General features: G+C 38.5%; 1 protein-coding gene across 5 annotated transcripts in view; it reads left to right on the forward strand.

Moving 5' to 3' along the window:
* The window catches only part of Sugct (succinyl-CoA:glutarate-CoA transferase), a 689,766-nt gene that overhangs the window by 241,172 nt on the left and 426,249 nt on the right, over positions 1-22,345 (forward strand). For 4 of the 5 annotated variants that reach the window (XM_045136223.1, XM_045136224.1, XR_006633861.1 and 1 more), the window contains exons 10-11: positions 667-822; positions 20,536-20,607. In XM_045136223.1, the coding sequence (XP_044992158.1) occupies positions 667-822; positions 20,536-20,607 (228 nt within the window). The remainder of the gene's footprint in view (positions 1-666; positions 823-20,535; positions 20,608-22,345) is intronic. The other variant, XM_004668834.2, reaches the window with a different exon arrangement.

Raw genomic sequence — 22,345 nt, forward strand, 5'->3', positions numbered from 1 at the left:
GTAACAACCTTCAAAAATCTATCTATAAATTTAGTTGACAAAAGTTTTGTGTGCCTTACCTGTACACTGTATGTTCCTCAAAATCATTAAAACCATCTCAATGGTAAACCACTGCTTTTAGTTACTACTCAGTTAAAAATGTTACTTACTAAGAATGAACTTGCCAGAATTCACAATCACATTTTTATAGTTTAGCCATTAACCTGCTGAAAAAGAGTCTTAAATGGAAACGTTGACATAAGCCCACTACACTGGTTCCAATGTGCTGCCATCATAAAGCATTCATCCTTACATCTGTGTGTTTTCATAGGGTGCATTGAAAAGGTACTGGAAAATTCATGTTGCAATGGAGAATTTGATTCTGTATATAAATTTTAAAACACTCCAACACAGTGTATGTTTACAACATCAAGGGGTTTATTTAGAATTAAAGTTTATCATGAACTTTATGACATTTAAAACATTTTACAACTAGCCATATATTATTTCTGCTCCTCATTTTCAAGTTTCCCTCATTTCTTTGACAAAATATTTGTTATGTGCGTCTTTTTAGGCTGGGAAAATATAGGTTATGATTCTTTTCAAAACGAAATATGCTAAGTTTTAGGATTTTGAATGGATGAGTCTATCACGCTTTCCCTCATAAATGATTTCTGACATTCACAGTTGGAAGCGGTCTCTGCAGTGGTGGGATGGCATCAGGAGGAGAGACGGTGGAGCTTGCGTTGCTGCCACCATCCTCACCGCCACCATCGTCATGATTGCTGGCTTCGCTACCTGGCAGAGACATCCTATAGAACTTTCACAAGGAAAGAAAGCAAGGTGTGGAGGCTGACCAGCTGAGACTGGGTCATGAACACTTGTGACTCTCCAAGGTCATCTCTGCCCTCTGCGTACTTGTATATGGATAGGTGTGATGAGAGCGGTTAAAGTTCATGATTCATCTGAAGGTCTACAAGGGTCTCCTTATCAATCAAATCTTCTAGATCGCAATTTGTGAAACTCAAGAAGCAATGAATATTTTCCTTCTAGCTCTCATGCATCTACCAGAATCTAGGTGTAAAGGAGAGTTTGTGAACTCTTTTTTGTAATGTGCAGCTGTGGACAAGTTATTTTACTACTATACACTTAAGTTTCTATATCTTCAGAATATGGATAATAAGAGTGCTTAGCCTGATAAGGTTGCTGAAAGGAGTAAAAAGATTATCGTAGCATAAGAATTCAATAAATTTCATGACTATGATTCAGACAGTGAATAAATTTATTTTATGTTGTTTCAGGGCAAAATGGCAGAGCAGGATTTTACGGGCTTGGGTTCTTGCCCTGGTTTCTTAGTTAAGGGTTGTTCAGCTAAGCTGGTGTTCTCTCTGAGGACTGATTTTCTTATGAGTGAAGTGGCATAATTACACATGCTCTCAAGGCTTTTGGGAAGAATGAGATTATGTATGTAAATTATTAAGCATAGAGTCAGACCCAAGTAGGTGCTCAGTGAATGGGAGCCATTATTATTTGCAAAACCCCATAGTAATAATTAGATTGCGCTTTCAAGGACCTTGTGTCTTTACAAAATAGCATTACTTTGCTCACTAGCATAAAGAAAAAAGTCAGTGTTCTCAAAGATTCATGTAGTTGAACATTAACTCTCAGCCAAAAGAAATATATTACACTGTAAGTGGTTGTAAATGTTATGTTCTATTTATACATGATGAAGGCGTTGTGACCTATGGAGCCACATTTTAAATATCATGCATGTGAGGGCTTTCTTGTTCTTTACCTTGTAAAATGTTCTCATTTTTATTAGCTATAGTTTATTATTATTATTTTTTTGAGATAGGTTGGCCTCGAACTTGAACTTGCAGCAATCTTCCTACCTCAATCTCCTCAGCACTGGGATCAATACTGGCTTGAAGTGTTTGTTCTCATTTTAAATGTCTCAAAGTATGTATAAAATAACCCCAAACTCTTTTAATAATATAAGAGAAAGATTTCGAGAATTAGGCATTTTCTTTCCTTTTACTGTTTTATTGAAATGCTATCCGGATTTTATGTTTGACCTTAAAAAATGTTTATAGCTGAAAGGAACCATTCTCACACCTTAACTTTATATATAAGGAAACATCTGATAGTTTGGGTCACTTGCCCAAGACCATATAGTAAATTAGTGCTAGAATCTTGGTCTCTTGTCTTCAAACCATGAATATTTAGGGAAAAGAAATAAAAAAAAATGGATCCAGGCAAAATGGAAGCTTTATTTATTATTTATTTTTAAATATTTTATTTATTTATTTTGTAAGGAGAGAGAGAGAGAGAGAATGGGCATACCAGGGCCACTGCCAGTGAACTGCAGATGTATGTGCCATTTATGCATCTGGCTTTATGTGGCTACTAGGGAATCAAACCCAGGTCATTAGGCTTTGCAGACAAGCACATTAACCATGGAGCAATCTCTCCAGCCTCAAACCAAAGCTTTTTAAAATAGGAGTGTGGCACTGGGGTCCCACAGAATGATCATCAGCAGACATCCAGAATGAGAGGTTAGTGTGGCTGCAGCAGGGACCCTTACTTGGAGGCAAGGGCTAGTGTTTGTGAAAATTACCAGCATGGAGCCATACACCTCTTATAAGGAATATAGTGGTGCTGTTCATGTACACATATTAGCTATCCCAGGGTGTCTTGTTGAGCCAAGCAGGCAGTAGGCAATTTTCTAGTAGTGGGCTAGCAGTTTGAGGCTTAGAAAAGTGACAATGCTTTCAACTCCAGGGGGGCACTGTGATACGTGACCAAGTTGCTGACCTATCAGTATGCCTGTCTTGAGCATCGTCCATTTATAATAATACATCTATCTGAGGATTGTGCTCATAAACCGGGTCGCTCATAAAATCAACTGTGTTTTGTACTGAGCCAATAGTGTTTCATGTAATTGCAGGTGATCAGTCTTGCCTCATGGGGAGATAAACCCTTTTTTCTTAAAGGGCTGAGAGAACTTGCTAGGTTTTCAGAATCCTAGCCACCTTACCCACTGCTCAGTTGGGAAGGTAGGTCAGAGTCAATAGCTTGGTTCTCTCAGGAACTGCAGCACAGGGACTGTCATGATTCGTGGTATATGCAAATGAGCTTGGTACATCTCAGACTCAATGGACTCTAAGACAAATGACAGTGGCCCTATCCTGCCTAGACTCAAAGATTGCCAGTGGGTTTCGGACCTGCAGTCTTAGAGGGATAGAACATCCTATATACTATCAAGTGATTAAAAACTATTTCCAGTAAGGTTAGATTACACCGACCCTGCTTGTGTGTGAAATAACACACTTTCTGTGATAGGCATAGCTGTGTAAAGGATGGGTCATTTTGGGTGGTTTGGCCTCTGCGTCTCTGCAGATGCTTCTAGAGGTGGAAGATAGCTGCACATTGTTGGGAATTCTGGAACTGGTGGTCAGATCTTTAAGTTTGGCACACTGCAAAATCCCTGGGTTCTTAATCAGAGAAAGTTTATGGGCCTTGTCTGGACTACAGTGTGAGTAGAAGGTATGAGAGTAAGAAAGTATATCTTTTCTGCCAAAGTAGCACATTTTAAATTGAGATTTGTATGCCCGGGGACCGTGAGGGTGAGGGCTGGGCGGCCTACCTGAGATGAAACTGTGGAGAGTTCTAACTGCCTAGTTATGGAAGCTGCATGTACATCCTACACGACAAATAGTAATAATAATCATACCCTTAGAATAATCCACACAGTTCTTTATTTAGAGATAAAGGTCTGTTGTAAAATCAATAGAACAGATTCAAACTCCTCTCTGACTTCAAAGTTAATGCCATGTTTTCTTGAACTGGTCTTAATGTATACTTTGTTCCTATATTTTCTTTATGGAGTCTTACAGCTTCAGGCCTTACATTTAGGTTCAATCCATTGTGAGTTGATTTTTTTTTTTTTTTTGTGCCTGCCATTCTTTTCTATTACTTTACATGTTTCTTTTATTAGATTTTTTTTTTTTTTTTTAGGGCTGGAGAGATGGTTTAGCGGTTAAGCGCTTGCCTGTGAAGCCTAAGGAACCTGGTTCAAGGCTTGATTCCCCAGGACCCACATTAGCCAGATGCACAAGGGGGCATGCACATCTGGAGTTCATTGGCAGTGGCTAGAAGCCCTAGCGTGCCCACTCTCCTCTCTCTCTCTCTCTGCCTCTTTCTCTCTCTGTCTGTCATTCTCAAATAAATAAATAAAAATAAACAACAACAACAATAAAAAGAAATGGATCTCTCTTTAAAAAAAGAATTTTTTTTAGTTACTCCCTGATAACTATGTTAGTTGTGCACTTTGAATGTGGCTGTGGGGCTCCAGTGACCCTTGGGTCTCTGCTTCCCTAAGAGACTGGGGTTTCAGGCCTATGACCAGGCCAGTGTTTATGTGGGATCTTGAGATTTGAACTCTGGTGTTATCTCCTCTTTCAGCCCCCTGTGCTTGTGCAGGAAGCACACTTAACTGCTGAGCAATCTCTCTGGATGCCACTGTATTGTTTTTATCTTATTGCTTACTCCTTTTTTAGTCAAGTCATTATTTATAAGTGTTAGACTGATTTTTATGTTATACTGTTATATAAATGTTATACCGATTTTGTATGCTGAAACTTCATTGAATTTACTTCTCTAATATTTTAATACAATCTCCGGAATTTTGAGATTATACATAGTCTTTTGTTGTCCTCAAATAGAGATCAGTTTACTTTGATTCTTATTCCTTTTATTTCTTTTTCTTATCTCATTGATCTTGATGCTACTTCCAATACTGTGCTGAATGAGTCATAAAAGTAGGTATATTTTCCTGGATTCAGATCTTTGTGGAAAGGCTGTCCCTCTTTACCACTTTTAATTTTCCCCCATTAACTAAAGTGTTTTTCATAAATATACTTTTAAAATCTCTTTCCTTTTATGTTTTCCCTCATTTCTGAAGGGCAGTCTTACTGGATCTAATTTTCTGTTTTCATTTTTCTCTCAACACTTTGCATTGTTTATCCCATTTGCTTCCAGTCTGCTTCATCTCTCTTGAAGAAGAAAAACAGAAACGTACTGAAGCTCAAGGGTGCTCCCTCATATATGATATTCTTTTTCTTGTGCCTTCAATTTTTTTTTCTGTTTTTGACTTTTGATGTCAATGTGTCTCAGTTTGGGATTCTTTGTTCTTGTTATTGTTGGGTTCATTTGAGCTTTTAAAATATGAATAGTCACTTATTACCTGGATTTGGGAAGTGTTGGGTTATTGCCATTTTTCTTTTTTCATCGTCTTTTTCATGTTCATAAAATGTGTAGTGCAGTGATGGTGGTGGTGGTGGTGGTGGTGTGTGTGTGTTTATGTGTGGTGTATGCACATGTCTGTGCTGCTCTGGTGCCTGTAGCACCCTGTGGGCTTGCCTGCACTGGCTGGAGGGAAAGGAAAGGTATCCCTCTTCATCACTTACTTGCCTATTTTTCCTTGTGACAGAGTCATTTGCTGATTCTGGAGCTGGCCATTCATTGTGTCTGCTGGCCCTTACTTTGTGTTTCTTTGTGATGTCTTAGGCATTAATGGAAATGGATAGTTTTCCCCTGATTTTATTTGTTCCTTTCCCCTTCTGTCCTAATTTGGTTGTTTGTTTTGTATTTTATAAGTTATTTCATTCTTACTAGTGAGTTTCTTTCAGATTCTTAGTTGTCACGGCCATTCTCCCAAGTTTGTTGGTAGTTCTGGTTTTGCTCAGGTGTAGGATATTTTGTATATTACTAATTTGTTTCCTTCAGTTTGCACAGTCTGTCATTAGAGTATTGGTTGTAGAAGGTGAATTTTTATGTTTTTTTTAAGGGTAAAGGGGAACAGTATTTGAGTGGTGAGATAAGGAATGAATAGAGGTTGGGCAGGAGAGGAGAAATTTGGATAAGGTTAATTGCTAATATGACTTGCTTGTGTGAGAGTGAGGAGGCATAGAAATACTAAATATGGGCTGGAGAGATGGCTTGCCAGTTAAAAGTACCTGCTGGAAAAACCTGACAGCCTGGGTTGGATTCCCCAATACCTACGTAAAGCCAGATGGACAAAGTGTCTTATACATTGGAAGTAGGTTTATAATGGCAGGAGGCCCTGGTATACACACACACAAAATCTCTCTCTGTATGTCTCAGAAAATTAAAAATAAATATCCAAAAAATAAATACTAAATATGCCCTGTTAAATGGTTAGAGATATTGGGAACAAATTATTCGTTTACTTTCTGCTATAATTGGAGTCCAATTATGCTATCTATGCCTGTCAACTGGGAGGCTGAGATTTCTGGTTTGTAAAGGGTTCCAGGTCAGTCTCTTGCTGAGTGAGACCCTGCCCTCACAAATGACAGAAGAAGAGACAAAGGCAGTATAAATCAGGAAGCAACAAAGGACAACCCCAAAACATAGCTTATTTAAGAATGGCAAATCCAACTATCCATCAGATTTACCCCATAGCCTGCCCTGACATGGAAGGTGTGATTATCACTTCCAATGCAGGCCTATGTACCAGGCTTTTTTGGTGGGTTCTAAACTGATATAAGTTATCTTTTGGGATGGCTTTGTTCTCAGCTGTGCAGCTTGTCTGCTTGGGTCCCTCTTTACTGCACTGTAGGCTCAGGTAGGCTGGCTGGGTTGGCAGATCATTGCTCTGACCATCTTTGCTCTGTGCTATGTAGCTGAGTTCTCTTCCCCAGGTCTCTGTGGGTCGCTGGCACTGGTAGTTGCTGGATGAGGGGCTATCTGAAATTGTACCAGAGCTGTGTAGCTGGTCTCTAAGATCCTCTTCCTCATAAGCCGTTCAGCTGGACCCTCCTGTCTTCTCCTTCAGGCTTCTTGAGTTTGCGAGGAGGCTGGTATGAGTGGAAAATCCCTTCACCTGGCTTCTTCTGTGGCTCAGGCAGAGCTGGTAGCTGCCAGGCCCATGCAGCTGCTGGAGCTGCCTGCTTCTGTGGTCTCTAGAAGCTCTGGGTCTCTCCTACTTCCCTGTTGTGGTCGATAATTTCTTACACACCTTCACTTTTTGACAAAAGAGTGTGTTTTGTTGTTTTTCTGTTTATTTCCCCTGTAGGCTGCTTTGTTGTGGCTTCTATGCTGCCATCTTACCCAGCATGGAATTTCCTATGCCTGTATCTTTAAGAATTTTCCTTACTTTACCTCTAACAGTTCCAGGACTTACATTAAGGTCCTTGGTCCATTTTCCATTGATATTGGTACAAGGTGAGAGATAGAGATCTGGTTTTATTTCTTTACATGCAGTATCCAGTTTTCCCAGCACCATTTGTTGAAAAGACTTTTTTCTCCAATGTATATTTTTGATGTCCTTATCAAAAATTATGTGGCTGTAGCTTCATGAACTTATAACTGGGTTCTCTATTCTGTTCTATTGATTCATGTGTCTGTTTTTGTGCCAGTACGATGATATTTTTATTATTGTTGCTCTGTGATATTGCTGGAAGTTAGATATAATAATACTTTTGACACAATTCTCTGTTGAATGCTTTAGCTTTCAAATGAGATTTAAAATTTTCCTTTCTATTTCTGAGAAAAATGTCACTGGGATTTTGGTGGACTATTGTATTAAATCTGTAGATTATTATTTTTTTTAATATTTTAAAAAAATTTATTTATTTATTTATTTGAGAGCGACAGACACAGAGAGAAAGACAGATAGAGGGAGAGAGAGAATGAGCGTGCCAGGGCTTCCAGCCTCTGCAAACGAACTCCAGACATGTGTGCCCCCTTGTGCATCTGGCTAATGTGGGACCTGGGGAACCGAGCCTCGAACTGGGGTTCTTAGGCTTCACAGGCAAGCGCTTAACCGCTAAGCCATCTCTCCAGCCCTAGATTATTATTTTTTAAAAAATATTTTATTTATTTATTGGAGAGAGAAAGAGAGAGGGAGAGAAGAGGCAGATATAGAGAATGGGTGCACCAGGCTCCCAAGCCACTGCAAGAAAACTCCAGATTTATATGCTACCTTTTGTGCATCTAGCTTACATGGGTACTGGGGAACTGAACCTGGGTCCTTAGGGTTTGCAGGCAAGTGCCTTAACTGCTAAGCCATCTCTTCAGCCCTGAGTAGATTATTATTATTATTGTTATTATTATTATCATTATTTTGTTTTTCAGTGTATGGTCTCACTCTAGCCCAGGTTGACCTGGAATTCACTATGTAGTCTCAGGGTGGCCTTGAACTCATGGCAATCTTCCTATCTCTGCCTCCCAAGTGCTGGGATTATAGGCATGAGCCACCATGGCAGGCTTATGTAGATTATTTTTGATAATATTGTTGTCTTCACAATACTTATTCTGCTTATCCACAAGCAATGGGTCTTTTCATTCTCTATTATCTTTCTCAATCTCTTTCCTCATTGTTTTCAAGTTTTCATTGTTGAGATCTTTCTTCAGAGAATTAGTGTCTTAAAGGAAAGGTCCAAGGGCTGTGGATATAGCTTAATGGTAGAGTGTGCCTAACATACACATGACAATAGATTTGGTTTTCAATGTGGAAAAATAATCTAGCTCCTAGAATATGGGGGTTTCCTTAATGTCCTGCAAGTTGTTTGATTTATTCTACTTAGTTTATATTTTCAATTCAGCTAGAAATGTGCATAAATTTCCAACCCCAGAATGGATTTGCTTTAAGCATTGAGTGTTCATCATTTAGAACTGCATTTCTTCTGTACCTTTGGTTCCCAGACCTCTCCCTTAGGAACTCATTCATACTCTATCAGCACACTTGCAGACTCTGGGTTCTAGGCCTCCGTGCAAAAACCCATTTTGTATTTGGTTGGAAAATACATTTTGCTTTCAGTGTCACACTCCATTGCTTGGTAGTAACTATCCGCAGCGTTTTCTGGAGAGGGTATTGAAGATTATTGTCTATGCTTAACGGTAAGCTTTGACAATGGTAAAAAGATAAAAAATACCTAAGTAAACAGGGTGTGGTAACACAGACTTTTAATCCCAGCATTTAGGAGTCTGAGGTACAAGGATCACTCCTGAGTTCATGGTCAGCCTGAGCTAGAATGAGCCTCTGCCTCAAAAACAACAACAAAAATTAGAAAGAAAATACCTAAAACTCTCATTGGTACCACTGTAGGACCTCTGGAATCGAAGTGTATTTCACCATCTGTTGTATACCTATCTTTACTCTGAAACTGAGAAGCTTTCTGGTGGGCAAGGATGTTTGCTGTGGGAATCAGTCTTGGGGTGTTTTCTCTTCTTAGTCAGCCTTCTATCTTTGCACCCCCAAATGTTCCCTCAATACCTTTATTTTATAGCTCCTAGTTTTTTTTTTTTAATCAAGAATTTTGTATAGTGTTTAACATACAAGGTAAAGGAATTAAAAATCCTTGGTAATCTAAAAGAATGAGCTCTATTTGCCTCTTTTATTACCCTGCACAGAACTGGACCTACTGTGCTGGTGTAGCCAATTAATGAAAAACTGAGTAATTTCATTTCCACAATGATTAGTATGGCTTATTTTAATAAATAAAGGTTGAAAATGATCCTTAATACTAATTTTGTTGTTTTTATTGTCAAAACCTATTAGGTTTATTACCTCACATGTTTACACCTAATGCAAAGTGACCTTAACCTTAGTATAGCTAGTTGTCAAGGATCTGGAGCAGTTGTAATAGGATTTAATCATAACAGCATTATTAGCTCATTTACTACCACGTGGGACACCAACTCCTTCAATTCCTGTGCTTATTTTTATTGAAACTATCAGTCTATATATTCAACCGATAACCTTGTCAGTGTGCCTAACAGTTAGCCTTATAGCAGGTCATCTACTAATTTACTTAATTGGAAGAGCAACATTAGTGCTTTCACTAATTCATTAACTACTCCTCTAATCAATGTTATCATTTTAATTCTTCCAAGATCCTCCAATTTTCAGTTTCCTGAATTTGAGCTTACATTTTTACACCTTTAGTTTATATTTATATGATAATACCTAATGACCCACCAGACCCATTCTTTTTGGCATTTCTTTATTCTAAGTAGAAACTTTATATGGACATATCATTCTTGGTTCTATTTTTCTCCTTCCTGCCCCCATTCCACTGAGGGCTCTCCTCCATGGGATTGCTGGTATTTAACATGGGGTTGTGGACTCTGAGTTGTTAGAGCAGCAGTCAGTCATTGTGGTGGGGGCAAGGCCTCTGGATAGTCCCTCCCATCTTATTTCTTTTACAATCTTTTTGCTCCCACTTCTGCGAAACCTTAGAGCCTTGGTGGATGTGTTTTAAGACTACTTTAGTGTTGAGCTCTTAGAATCGTCTGGATTTATGCTTTGGTATGTTTTGAGTATCCTTGGTACCTATTGCTATCACACCTTGGAACAGGTTGTCAAGCTCACTATGGGAGCAGCACTCTTGCTCATATAATCCCTTGGATTGTAGACATTCCGTCAGTCTGGACAAGCCTCTGTCCTCAGGAGAGAGGTGTAATGACTAGGACTGAGGGCTCCCTTTGGGCTCTCCAGTGGGCCTTGGTCTCCTTGAGTAAAAACACTCATAGCAAGTACCATTTCCTTCATCAGGAAGAAGAATAAAGTCTGCTTTCCTGTCAGGAAAAGCTTGTCTTGGGCTTGTCCTTTGAAAACTGTGCATATCTGCCCTCTCTACCTGTCTTTCCCATGATCTCGTGCAGAAGGAGGACCTGTTTTCCTTCTGGGGCTCGTATTTCTTCAAAGAGGAGCACCACAGCAGTGGGCGTTTGCGGCCCAGTTAGGTGCTGTTGGCTGAGCACTGCTCTTGATTGAAGTCTGCTCAGGAGCATCTCATCATGCCTCGTATTGAGAGTGGGCAATGAAGGAAGGTGGAGGAGCATTTGAAAAGTGGGTAGGAGCTGAGTGTCTAGCTCTGAGGGCTTTGAATGCCGTAGGAGTTCCCCTGTGTGAGAGTTGGCATATTCATAATTATTTCCTAATAGTGATATAAGTTGAGTCCAAGTATTATTTCACCAGTTGTTTTATGTACTTGGTACTGTAGCTCTGTAGTCATGACCTAAAACTGGCTCACTATATAGTTACTGAATGAGGCATTCATAATTTGTGCATCCATCATGTGTTGCTCTCCCACCTGGCTTGTTCAGATTCTCCTGTTGTGATTGTTTCTGATGGGCTCCTCTGACAGGCATCATGCTCTTGATCCTCCTAATCTTGGGTCTTCTAATCCTCACCATCTTCTTCCTTAGATAAATAGTGTATGTCTTATTGTTCCATGGCATCCTGACTAGTTTTCTAATGTTCTACACTTTTTTCTACATTAAAAAAAAATCATTATCCATTTGGAAAAATCCTATACCCAGTAAATGCAAGTGTACATTTATTGTAAGGCTGGGGAACTGACAATAAGTTAGAGGTGACAGGGGAACCATTACTTGGGCTCTCGATACATCCACATTCAGTTGTGCTGAACTTCCACTGCATCTGGTCCCCTGCCCTCAGCCCTCAGCCCTCTGTTGATGACCTCACCCCTTATTTCATAAGAAAGAAGTACCTGGGGAACTTGCTCAGTGTCCCAACACCTGGCTCACACAGAAACCATGTCTCTATTCACATACCTGTGCAGGGGTGCTGTCCTGGTTTTGGCCCCTTCACACCCGTGTTCCTCAGACAGGACTTTGCATGTGCCGACCCTGCTTCTCTCACTACTGTTTTGTCCCTGATCAATTCTACTCTGTGCTCTGTTTTCACTGTGATATCAGAGAAGCTTTTGCGGAGTTACAAAAGACCACCCTGTAGGCATTCTTAAATCCTCACTCTGCTTTCTCTCCATAAATGATCTATCCATGTGATACTTTCAGTTATATAAGTTCATGAGCAAATTATTACCAAGTTTTTAATCTATGGTTCAGGATTTCATCTGGTTTCTACACATGTAAAATTTCCTCTGGAATATCTCAAAAATGTTTGAGAAATCTAAGTATCCTCTGTGGCATCTCTCTCTCTCTCTCATTCTGTAACTCTCAACCAGCATGTTTACTACATATTCCACTAGATTTCGCCCCTTTACTTACTGCATCCATTTCCTTCTTCACTACCAACATGATCACTACAGCACCCCTTTATTGGCTTCCTCATTCCCAATCCAATCCTTCAGCCAGTGGTTACTTTGAAACAGATCTTTCTGAAATGTGAACATAACCAAATCCTTCTAGTGACTTTCCGTTAACTTTATGATGAGTAGCATTTCCTATGGTCTTTGATGCCATCTGGCTCCTTGCCTATTTCCACAGCCTCACCTGTGCTATTCTCTTTTCCTCTTGTGGATTGTTATTTCTCTTCACCACATGCTTTTTGTACATGGAAATCTTTCTGCTAACAATAACCTATTTCTTCTTCCCCTAGTGTTAGATATTAGGGAAATATTTCTGGATCCAATATTATAAGATGACAATATTATAAAACCTCACTGTGGCCTGTACTTTTCCTTCCTAGAACCTATCACTCTTTATAATTACTTGTGTCCACATCTAACTGTCTGATACTCTCTGAGATCCTTGTGTGATGTGTCATAATTATGCAATTGTCATTTGCTTTATTATGTTCAGTGTCTGAGACAGTCAATTATGTTAATATGTATTTATCAAATGCATAAATAAATTTACCTTGATGAACTTGATCATTATGAGAATTCTAAAGGCAAGTACTATTCTTATTTTTTAACTTTTTATTGACAACCTCCATAATATAGGTAATATTCCATAATAATATTCCCTCCTACCATCACCCTTTGTTTCCCCTCCCCTATCTTCACCCCCACCACTGGATATTTTTCTTATTTCCAAGTAGTCCCTGTTCTATTTTCATGTCATCATTTCCCCTCCTATTATGTATATCTTGTGTAGGCTGCACCAGTTACTATAAGCTCATGAATGTCATTACCACTGTGTATCTGGAAGATAGTATTGCAAAGGACTCCTCCTTTTAATTTGTCTTACATTCTTTTGTCCACCTCTTTTGCAATGGCCCTTGAACCTTGTAGGGGATGACAGAGATGTCTCAATGCTGAACTCTCCACTGTCACTGCTTCTCAGCACCTTTGGTGAGTTTTGAGTCACCACTGTCTGAAAACAGAAGCTTCTTTGACCAAAATTGAGATGAGCATTAACATGTGAGCATAAGTGTACGTGTTTAGAGGGAAATTTTGTGGGCAATCCATTTAGCCAAACCACAGCAGCAGTTTCCTCCCTAGAGCTTATGATCTTCCCAGCCATATACTTTTGATAGTCTGTAATACCAGGCATGAATTCTCTCTCATGGAGTGGGCCTCATATCCAACCACAGATTAGTTGGTTTCCCCATAACAGATAAACTATCATTGTACCAGTTAAGACATTTGGCCTGGCTGGCCAGATATGAAGTTTGAAGGGTCCACTGCTGGTTAAGATTTTTGATGAATTTTCTCCCTAATAGGCTACATAGCTGTTTCCAGCCTCCTGACAGCTAGTCAACAAGGAGGAGGCTTCCAACACTGCTTCAGCTTGATTTCTGAGTGACCTGCAGCCCAAGCATGTGGGGTATTCAACAGCTGGGTCTCACCATATAGTTCTGCTGGACACCCAACTTCCTTGGCAATAGCCTGCAATGGGTCTTACCATATAGTTCTACTGGACACCCAACAGCCTTGGCAATAGCTTGTAACGTTTTGGGAGCATCAGAGACCTCCCTAACTAACAGCTCACTAGAAGCTTTCCTACCCCTGGTCCTGAAGTTATTTTTGTAACAATTTATGGTTTCTTTGTCCAAAGGCTTCAGGTATAGAATTAAGTTATTTATTTTTGACCCTCATAGCTTTTGATGTAGGCACTTAAAGCTGTAACTTTCCATTTCAAGACTGCCTTCAATATATCTTATAGGCATTGATATATTTTATGATTTGATTCTGGGAAATATTTTATTTCCTTCTTGATTTCTTCAATGACCCATCATTAGTCAGTAGTGTATTATTTAATTTCCATAACTTGTGTATGTTCTGTGGTCTTTGTTGCTACTGATTTCTAGTTTTATCCCATTGTGATCAGAATATAAGTAATTACTTCAATTTTTTGGTATTTGTTCATGTTTGCTTTGTGTTATAATATAGGATACATATTATTAATAAGTGCCATGTGTTGCTAAACAGAATGTGAATTCTGCAGCATTTGGATGGAATGTTCTATATATGTCTGTTAAGCCCATTTGTTCTATAATGTCATTTAATCCAGATGTTTCTCTGTTTATTTCTTGGTGGCATGACCTGTCAATTGGTGAGAGTAGGGTATTGAAGTCAGCCATTATTATTGTAATATTTGCATAATGAAATTGGGTGCACCCATGCATATATGTTTAGAATCTCAATGTCCTCTTGTTATATTACTCCATTAATTACCATAAACAATGTGCTTTATCTTTCTTAATGAATGTTTATTTGAAACTATCAGATATTAGCACAGCAACACTTACTTGTTTCCTTTGCCCATATGTTTGAAATGAAATCCCACTTTCCATTCTTTCACCTTAAGGTAGTGTCTGCCTTTTATGGTATGGTGATTTTCTTAGAGGCAACAAACTGAAGAATCCTGCTTTTTAAACAAAAAAAATTTGTTTTATCATGGAAAGTTCTTCTTCTTTCTCCTTCAATTATGACAGATATCTTTGCTCAATAGAGTGGTCTGGGTTGGCTGTTGTCTCTTAGAACTTGGGATGTGGTATTCCAAGCTCTTCTGCTTTTAAATTTTGTGTTGATCAATCTGCTGTTATTCAGATGGGCTTGCCTTTATAGGTAACTGAGTGTTTTCTCTTTTATTGATTTCAATATATTTTCTTTAGTCTGTGTGTTTAGTATCTTAATCATAATATGTTAAAAAGACTTTTCAATTTTCTTGTCTATTTGATGTTCTAAATGTCTTTTATATCTATATTGACATCTTTCATTATTTGGGGGAAATTTTCTTCTTTGATTTTGTAGAACATACTTACTATGACTTTAGAGTGAAATTCTTCTTTCTTTTATGCCCTGAATTATTTTTATTTCTTCACAGTGTCCCAAATATCTTAAAATTTCCATTTATACTTTCTTATTTATTTATCTTTCTCTTTGTGGGAATTTTGTAAATTTTATACCTTGTCTTCAAGCTCAGATAGTCTGTTGTCTCCTTGATCCAGTCTATTTTTTAGATTTTCTACAGAGTTTTAAAAAAAATTGGCTTACTGTTTTTCATTTCTAGTATTTTAGATTGTTATTTCTTCAGTATTTCTGTTTCCTTACTAATATCTTGTATCAATCTCCTTATTTTGTTAGGTTGATTTCATGTGTTCTCTTTTAGGAGCTTGTTTTCTTTGATTACTTTGCGAGTATTTATAATCATTCTTTCAAAAATATTTTATTTGTTTATGAGGAAGAGGCAGATAGAGAATGGCTATGCCAGGTTCTCCAGACATTGCAAACGAGTTCCAGATGCGTGTACCACCTTGTACATCCAGCTTTATGTGGGTTCTAGGGAATTGAGCCTGGGTCCTTTGGCTTTGCATGCAAGTGCTTTAACCACTGAGGATCTCTCCAACCCTATAATCATTCTTTTGAAATCCCTGCCTGACATTTAATCTAAAAATTTTTGGAGAATTTATATTGCCATGACTTTTGTGTTTCCCATGTTACTTTATTGAGATTTTTGCATCTTGGCTTATTTCATTGCTTGGGTTTTATGTTTATCAACTGTGTTGTTAGATATGTAGATCAGATGGTATCTTTGCAGGAGGTAAAGCTTTGTATTGCTCCCAGCACAATGGCAGGGGTGACCCATACTGAGGGTGATGCCTGCTTTGTGAATATCCTAGTAGAGAACTCACAGCAATGCTCCTTTTGACTTCAGTGACTGCTGGTGGGTAAACAAGTCAGGTTGGCGTGAAATATGCCAGGATTGTTGGTACTTAGAAGTGGGGTCAGTGCAGGTTGAGTTGGTGTTAGGACTAGCATTGATTCTGAAGGTGGAGGTGGCACAAGTCCCGGAAGAAGGAAGTTGGGATACACTTAATTTCCATGGATTTTAGAGTTGTTGAGGCTATTGAAGGTTGTAGTTATGGAGAATGAAGAAGAGATGATAAGGAGGAGATATTTGTGGGAAAGTGGTTGGAAAGAAAGAAGATTAAAGTTATGTGGTAGAAAGATTAGTAGAGAGATTTCAACAAACCTAAAATCCAACTGACCAATATACAAACACAAACAAAACCAAAACCAGCATGGAATGTTCATGCATGAGTGGTGATGACAACAAACCAACAAAACCAGAGACCTGAACCCAGTAGCTGTGGTGGCTCATGCCTTAGACAGGATTGGGTGCATTCAGAGTAGTATGGCCTTAGGTGGCTTATGCCCTTAATTCAGAGACTGAGGTGTTAGGGTTGATGTGAGCTCATAGCTGGCCTTGGCTAGAATGAGTTCCAGGTCAGTCAGGGCCCGAGTTAGACCCTGCCTTATAAAAAGGGAAAAAAATTGCACTAATCACTATAAAATATCAGAAATGTCAGAAGTCAACCCTCATACATAATTTATTTAAGAATATCAAAGTAGGGCTGGAGAGATGGCTTTCCAATTAGACGCTTGCCTGCAAAGCCTAAGGACCCAGGTTCGATTCCTCAGAACCTATGTAAGCCAGATGCACATGGTTATGCATTCATCTGGAGTTTTTTTTTTTTTTTTTTTTTTTTGCAGTGGCTGGAGGCCTTGGTGTGCCCATTCTCTCTCCCTCTCCCTTTCTCCTTCTCATAAATAAATAAATATAGTTTAAAAATGCTTAAAAATTAAAATGAAGTACACCAAGTAGACTAAATTTAAACCAAAAAGAAACCTTTTTTTTGTTGTTGTTTAGTTTTAGTAGGCTAGGTTTTGAATTCTTTTTCTTCCTGGTACTAATTTCTTTAGCAACCTAGCCTGATATGGAAGGTGCAATTAGCACTTCCAGTGAAACTAATCTACCTGGCTTTGGGGTGTGTATTGCCCAGTATATATGTTAGGAAACAGTAGACCTGGGATTTCTTCTGTGTTGTGGATAGTTGATTTTCTCCTTCCTGTATCAGCTACATGGAGTTGTGGAGATGGCTCCCTCTGCCCTATGCTCAGCTATGGGTTCAAAGAACGAGTCAGCTGGTCACGTTCAGCTCTTCTGATCAGTTGTGCTAGGTTTTGGTGTCCTATTCCTATTTTATAAAAGCAAATTTGAAGCTCTAAAATTATCTTACCCCTTTCTTTCCTGGGTGTCTTTGGTGAAGCTCCTGTTCCACCGTCTCATCCTGGAAGTCATGGCTCTAAAATCATGTAACTTACCTGATACTGTGTATGTTAAGGAAATGGTAGCCATGGGGTTTCTTGTTATGACATATGTGGTTTTATTAAGATAATTGTGGATTTTAAAGGATCTTAGAGTGGAATATTGTTTCATGGTTTCTTGTGGACTTAATTCTTTTACCTTTGTGATCTCAATCATACAATATAGGGCTTAATTTGAAGCAAACAAAATAAAACAAAAATACCTGTTAGTTTAAACAGGTTGAAAATACATAGTTAAACTTTGAAGCTGCATGGGGCTGGAGAGATGGCTTAGCGGTTAAGCGCTTGCCTGTGAAACCTAAGGACCCCGGTTCGAGGCTCGGTTCCCCAGGTCCCACGTTAGCCAGATGCACAAGGGGCGCAGGTGTCTGGAGTTCGTTTGCAGAGGCTGGAAGCCTTGGCACGCCCATTCTCTCTCTCTCCCTCTATCTGTCTTTCTCTCTGTGTCTGTCACTCTCAAATAAATAAATAAATAATTAAAAAAAAATTTGAAGCTTCTACTTTTAGTCATTAAGATGATGGCCTTCAATACTTGTGTGTGGATGCCACATTTTAGAAAAGACCACGCAGTTTCTACAAAATCTTTGGCCATCTGTGCTGTGATCACATCAATATGACTAACCTTGTTTCTGAACTTTGCACCATGGCATTCGTCAGCTGATTCAAGCAGTTCAGGCCTAAAGGTAGTCGTAACACATTGAGCATGTACAGCAAGTTCCATGGTCACATCTGACACAGCTTTTCTGTGTTGAGCACCCGGGCTTGGTTAATCTTATCAATCAACTAAAAAGGAGCTGGGTCACATTTCTGAATGGCAAAAATCAGAGCAAGGGCTACCAAAGATTTCTGTCCACCTGAAAGATATTGCTTTTCTCTCATACCACACATGGGTAGCTGAAAATATGGCCTGCTGTTACGGAAGATGTGAATAGTTATGTGGTTCTCATACCCAAGAACTATAAATTTTAAGCTTAAATATTTAGTCATTATTAGGTTTTGGATTTAAAACATACAGTCCTTTTATACCTCTGTCTTTGTATTTTATAAGATACTCTGTAATGTTACATTTCTACTTATCGTTTAGAATTTTATTTAACATATAGTTTTTTGTAAAGTGTCCTCCTGTTTTAAATCTTCGGAAGCATTCTTCCAAGTTATTTTCCTCAATTATTCTGCCTCTTTTTTGTAGCTGCAATTAAATAATTGTTTTGTGACTAAAAAAAAAATACTGCACATGTTTGTGTAGTGAGATATTTTGTAATGGTGAACACAGATAGACCAGAAAAATTTATCCCACTAACAGCTCTTTCTTTTGCATTGTGGTCATTGATTTTCCCTTTATACTTTTCTGTACTTACCCAGTTTTCTACAGTGCTAATGAGGTTTTTGTAAAAGTACCTAATTAAAATATATTTACTTCATAAACAATATAGAAATAATACTGGGGCATACTTCTTACAATAACTCACATCTCATCTTTCTCTTTTGTAACCTGCTTGGTGGTTTTCCACCTGATTATTTCCTGGTGGCCTGGCACCTGAAGTGCTCACTTTCTGATATGTGATCACAAAATTGTAATATCTGCCTAAATTTTTTTTAAGAGTTTCTTCTACTGTTTTATTTATTTATTTATTTATTTGAGAGCGACAGACACAGAGAGAAAGACAGATAGAGGGAGAGAGAGAGAATGGGCGCGCCAGGGCTTCCAGCCTCTGCAAACGAACTCCAGACGCGTGCGCCCCCTTGTGCATCTGGCTAACGTGGGACCTGGGGAACCGAGCCTCGAACCGGGGTCCTTAGGCTTCACAGGCAAGCGCTTAACCTCTAAGACACCTCTCCAGCCCCTGCCTAAAATGTTGAAGTTGTTGTATTGATAAGTAGTTTTCATAATGTATTGGAGGCTAATGAAACAAGCAGACACTTCTTCCTTTATCAAAGGGGAATTCAAGAGAGCTTGGGAATGGTGTCAGAACTGATGGGATTTCCACTCATCGATAGTAATGATACTTTCAGTGGAAGTGTGTCCTGTACTTAGGCAAAGTAGACAGATTCAGTGGAAGTGAAGGGCCTACAGTTAATTACACAGGTTCTGGAGGTGGACCACGGTCACAGTAAGGTTATTAGCATAGGCGTAGGGCATGCCAAGTTAGATGGAAGCTATCCTTCCCAGAGGCAGAGAGAAGTAAAGGGAAAGCAAGTGAAAATAGAGAGCAGAGTTTACATGGAAAGAGGAAATGCAGGGAGCTTATTCATGTGGTCCGTTGAAGGGTAAAGCTTGGTCTTTCTGGTTGCACTGTGCTCAGGTGTGGAGCAAGAAGGGTAGAAAGGTTTCTAGGAGAGCCAGGGCTGTGTGTGGTTGCTGTAGCTATTGCTGTCCATGCAAACCTGTCCCAGAATTCAGCTGAAGTCTTTCAGGTATATAAGCCATGAGAGGTTCAGGTTTGTCCTGGGATGTTAATTCTTATTACTGTAAAGTGAGAATCATCCAAAATTTTACATCTTCAAACAGCATTGTATCTGCAATAGCCTACTCTCCCTTCTTCCCTTTTTTCATTCCCCTTCCCTTGCCTCCCTCTTTCATCCTACTTTTTACCATCTATTCTACTTATATTTTATAGGAAACAGTTATTTTTGCTCTACTGTATTCCTTGTCCTATAAGGACAGATGTAAGCCAAAGCTTTGAAAAATCAATATAAAGCATATAATGACTGTAGAATTTCATGCTATTAGTTATAATAACTTTATTCTTTTTGTTTCTTTTTAAATATAGTAAAAATTGCAAAAGTGCTAGGCAGTGCTTTGAAAGTCTGACATGAAAACAGCAATAACAAACATAAGAGGAAAAATGCAAACTAGTTGCTATTGAATTAACAAATAACACTGTTAAATATTCAATAAATATTTAATGTTTATTTATTTACCTGAGAGAGAGGATGTTTGGGTGTTCCAGGGCTTTCTTCCATTGCAAATGAACTCCAGGCACATGCTCCACTTCTTGCTGTACACGGGTACCAGGGAATCGAACTCATGCCCCCAGGCTTTTCAAGCAAGCATCTTTAACATCCAAACCATCTCTTCCATATCAAATAATACTGTTTTAAAACAAAATTTCTGAATAGACTTCTTAGAAATGAATGCTAACCTTTGTAGTGTTGTCTACATAAAAACCCATATTTACATATATATATTTTGTTTCTCTTTAAGGCTTTTAAAACTAAGGATGGATATCTTGTGATTGGAGCAGGAAACAACCAGCAGTTTGCTACAGTGTGCCAGGTAATGTATTCTCACTGGGATAGAGTATGAGATGGATGGTACATGAAGCAACTCACTCTGAACAAAGCTGGGATGGTTCAGGTTTTTTCAGCTCATGTTTCTAAGTCAGTAACAAACTCAAAGCATCCCTGGATAACCACCTAAAAGTATGCCATTTTAATATTTACTAAAAATGGTAAGGTCTGAGTCTCTGTTACCACCCTATTGTTTTTCTCAATGTAGTATATAGTTGAATTTTGCAGTGATGTATCTCATAATAGCTTAGTTTTATTTTTTTCTCAACATTGACCTATCTACTAGTCAAAACAAAAATGGGAAGAAGAGACAATGAATTTTAAGGAGATTTTTAGCACTAAAGTTTCCATTCCTACATCCCTCCTTGGGTCTTTCCTCAATACCAGATTTAATTAGGTCCAAATATAGTTAAACTACTCTCAAATTCATCTTCCACTGGAATATTTAAAACATTGTTTTTTATCAAATCAAGCTTTGTTTAGTGAACAGATTTTTTGAAATACATGGTTAGTAATTCTAGATAGTAAGTTATACGAAAAGTCTGCCTCTCTTTGCCTTCATTTTACAAAATCCTGTAAAATGACTCAGAATGCTAGAGCTGCACAGTTATCAGACTTTCAAAATAGAAATTATTTAGAAATTTTTATTGTTTTTCTGTTTATAAAAAATACACACACACACACATGAAGAGAGAGAGAGAGAGAGAGAGAGAGAGAGAGAGAGAGAGAGAGAGAGAGAGAGGAGAGAATGGGCATGCCAGGGCCTCTAGCCACTGCAAACAAATTCCAGATGCATGCGCCACCTTGTGCATCTGGCTTCTTGTGCGTACTGGGGAGTTGAACCTGGGTCCTTTGGCTTTGCCGGATAAGTCATCTCTGTAGCCCTTTTTCTTTTTCTTTTTTTTTTTTTTTAAATATTTTTTATTTTTATTTATTTATTTGACAGAGAAAGAGAGAGAGAGAGAGAATTGGCATGCCAGGGCCTCCAGCCACTGCCAATGAACTCCAGGTGCAGGCACCCCATTTTGCAGCTGGCTAATGTGGATCCTGGGGAATCGAACCTAGATCCTTTGGCTTTGCAAGCAAATGCCTTAACAGCTAAGCCATCCCTCCAGCCCTCTAGCCCTTTTTCTATGTTTTACAAACAAATTCTGATGTTACCCTTACAAAAGTCTACCACTGTTGCCTTAAACTGTTATTTATATCACTTGAGGGCAGAAATCATATCATACTTTTATCCTGTGTTTTAATAAAATATTTGGCACATGGAGGAATGTTGCTTCTCAACCAGGTCTTTGAAAGGCACTGAAATCATTTAAAACAAATTATGTTAGAGATATTCTATGTTTAAAGCATTGCCTATACTACTTTTTTTCATGTTTTTACTATTTATGTAGAGTTTTTATTTCAGACCCTTTTAAATAAAATTCAGAAGTACGAAAAATTCAAAATGTCATTTTATTTTTGGTAGTTTAAATACTACAAATACAACCTGATTTTAAAAAGTATCTTTATATATTTTTTCTAACATGCAGGCAAAGACCTTACCCACAGAGAACTTTTTTTCTGTCGAGGCGAGGATTTTATTTATTTATTTTTTTAACTGCGTTGCCACTAGCTTTGAGCCTTATTAAAGATTCCTGTGAACTCCGTAGAGGAATCTTTTTCATTGTAGTGGTTAACTTATGTACAGAATTATTTATTACAGTTCCTCTTTTCCATGA

This window comes from Jaculus jaculus, chromosome 16, assembly GCF_020740685.1.
Source record: "Jaculus jaculus isolate mJacJac1 chromosome 16, mJacJac1.mat.Y.cur, whole genome shotgun sequence".
In the NCBI taxonomy this organism is placed as follows: Eukaryota; Metazoa; Chordata; class Mammalia; order Rodentia; family Dipodidae; genus Jaculus; species Jaculus jaculus.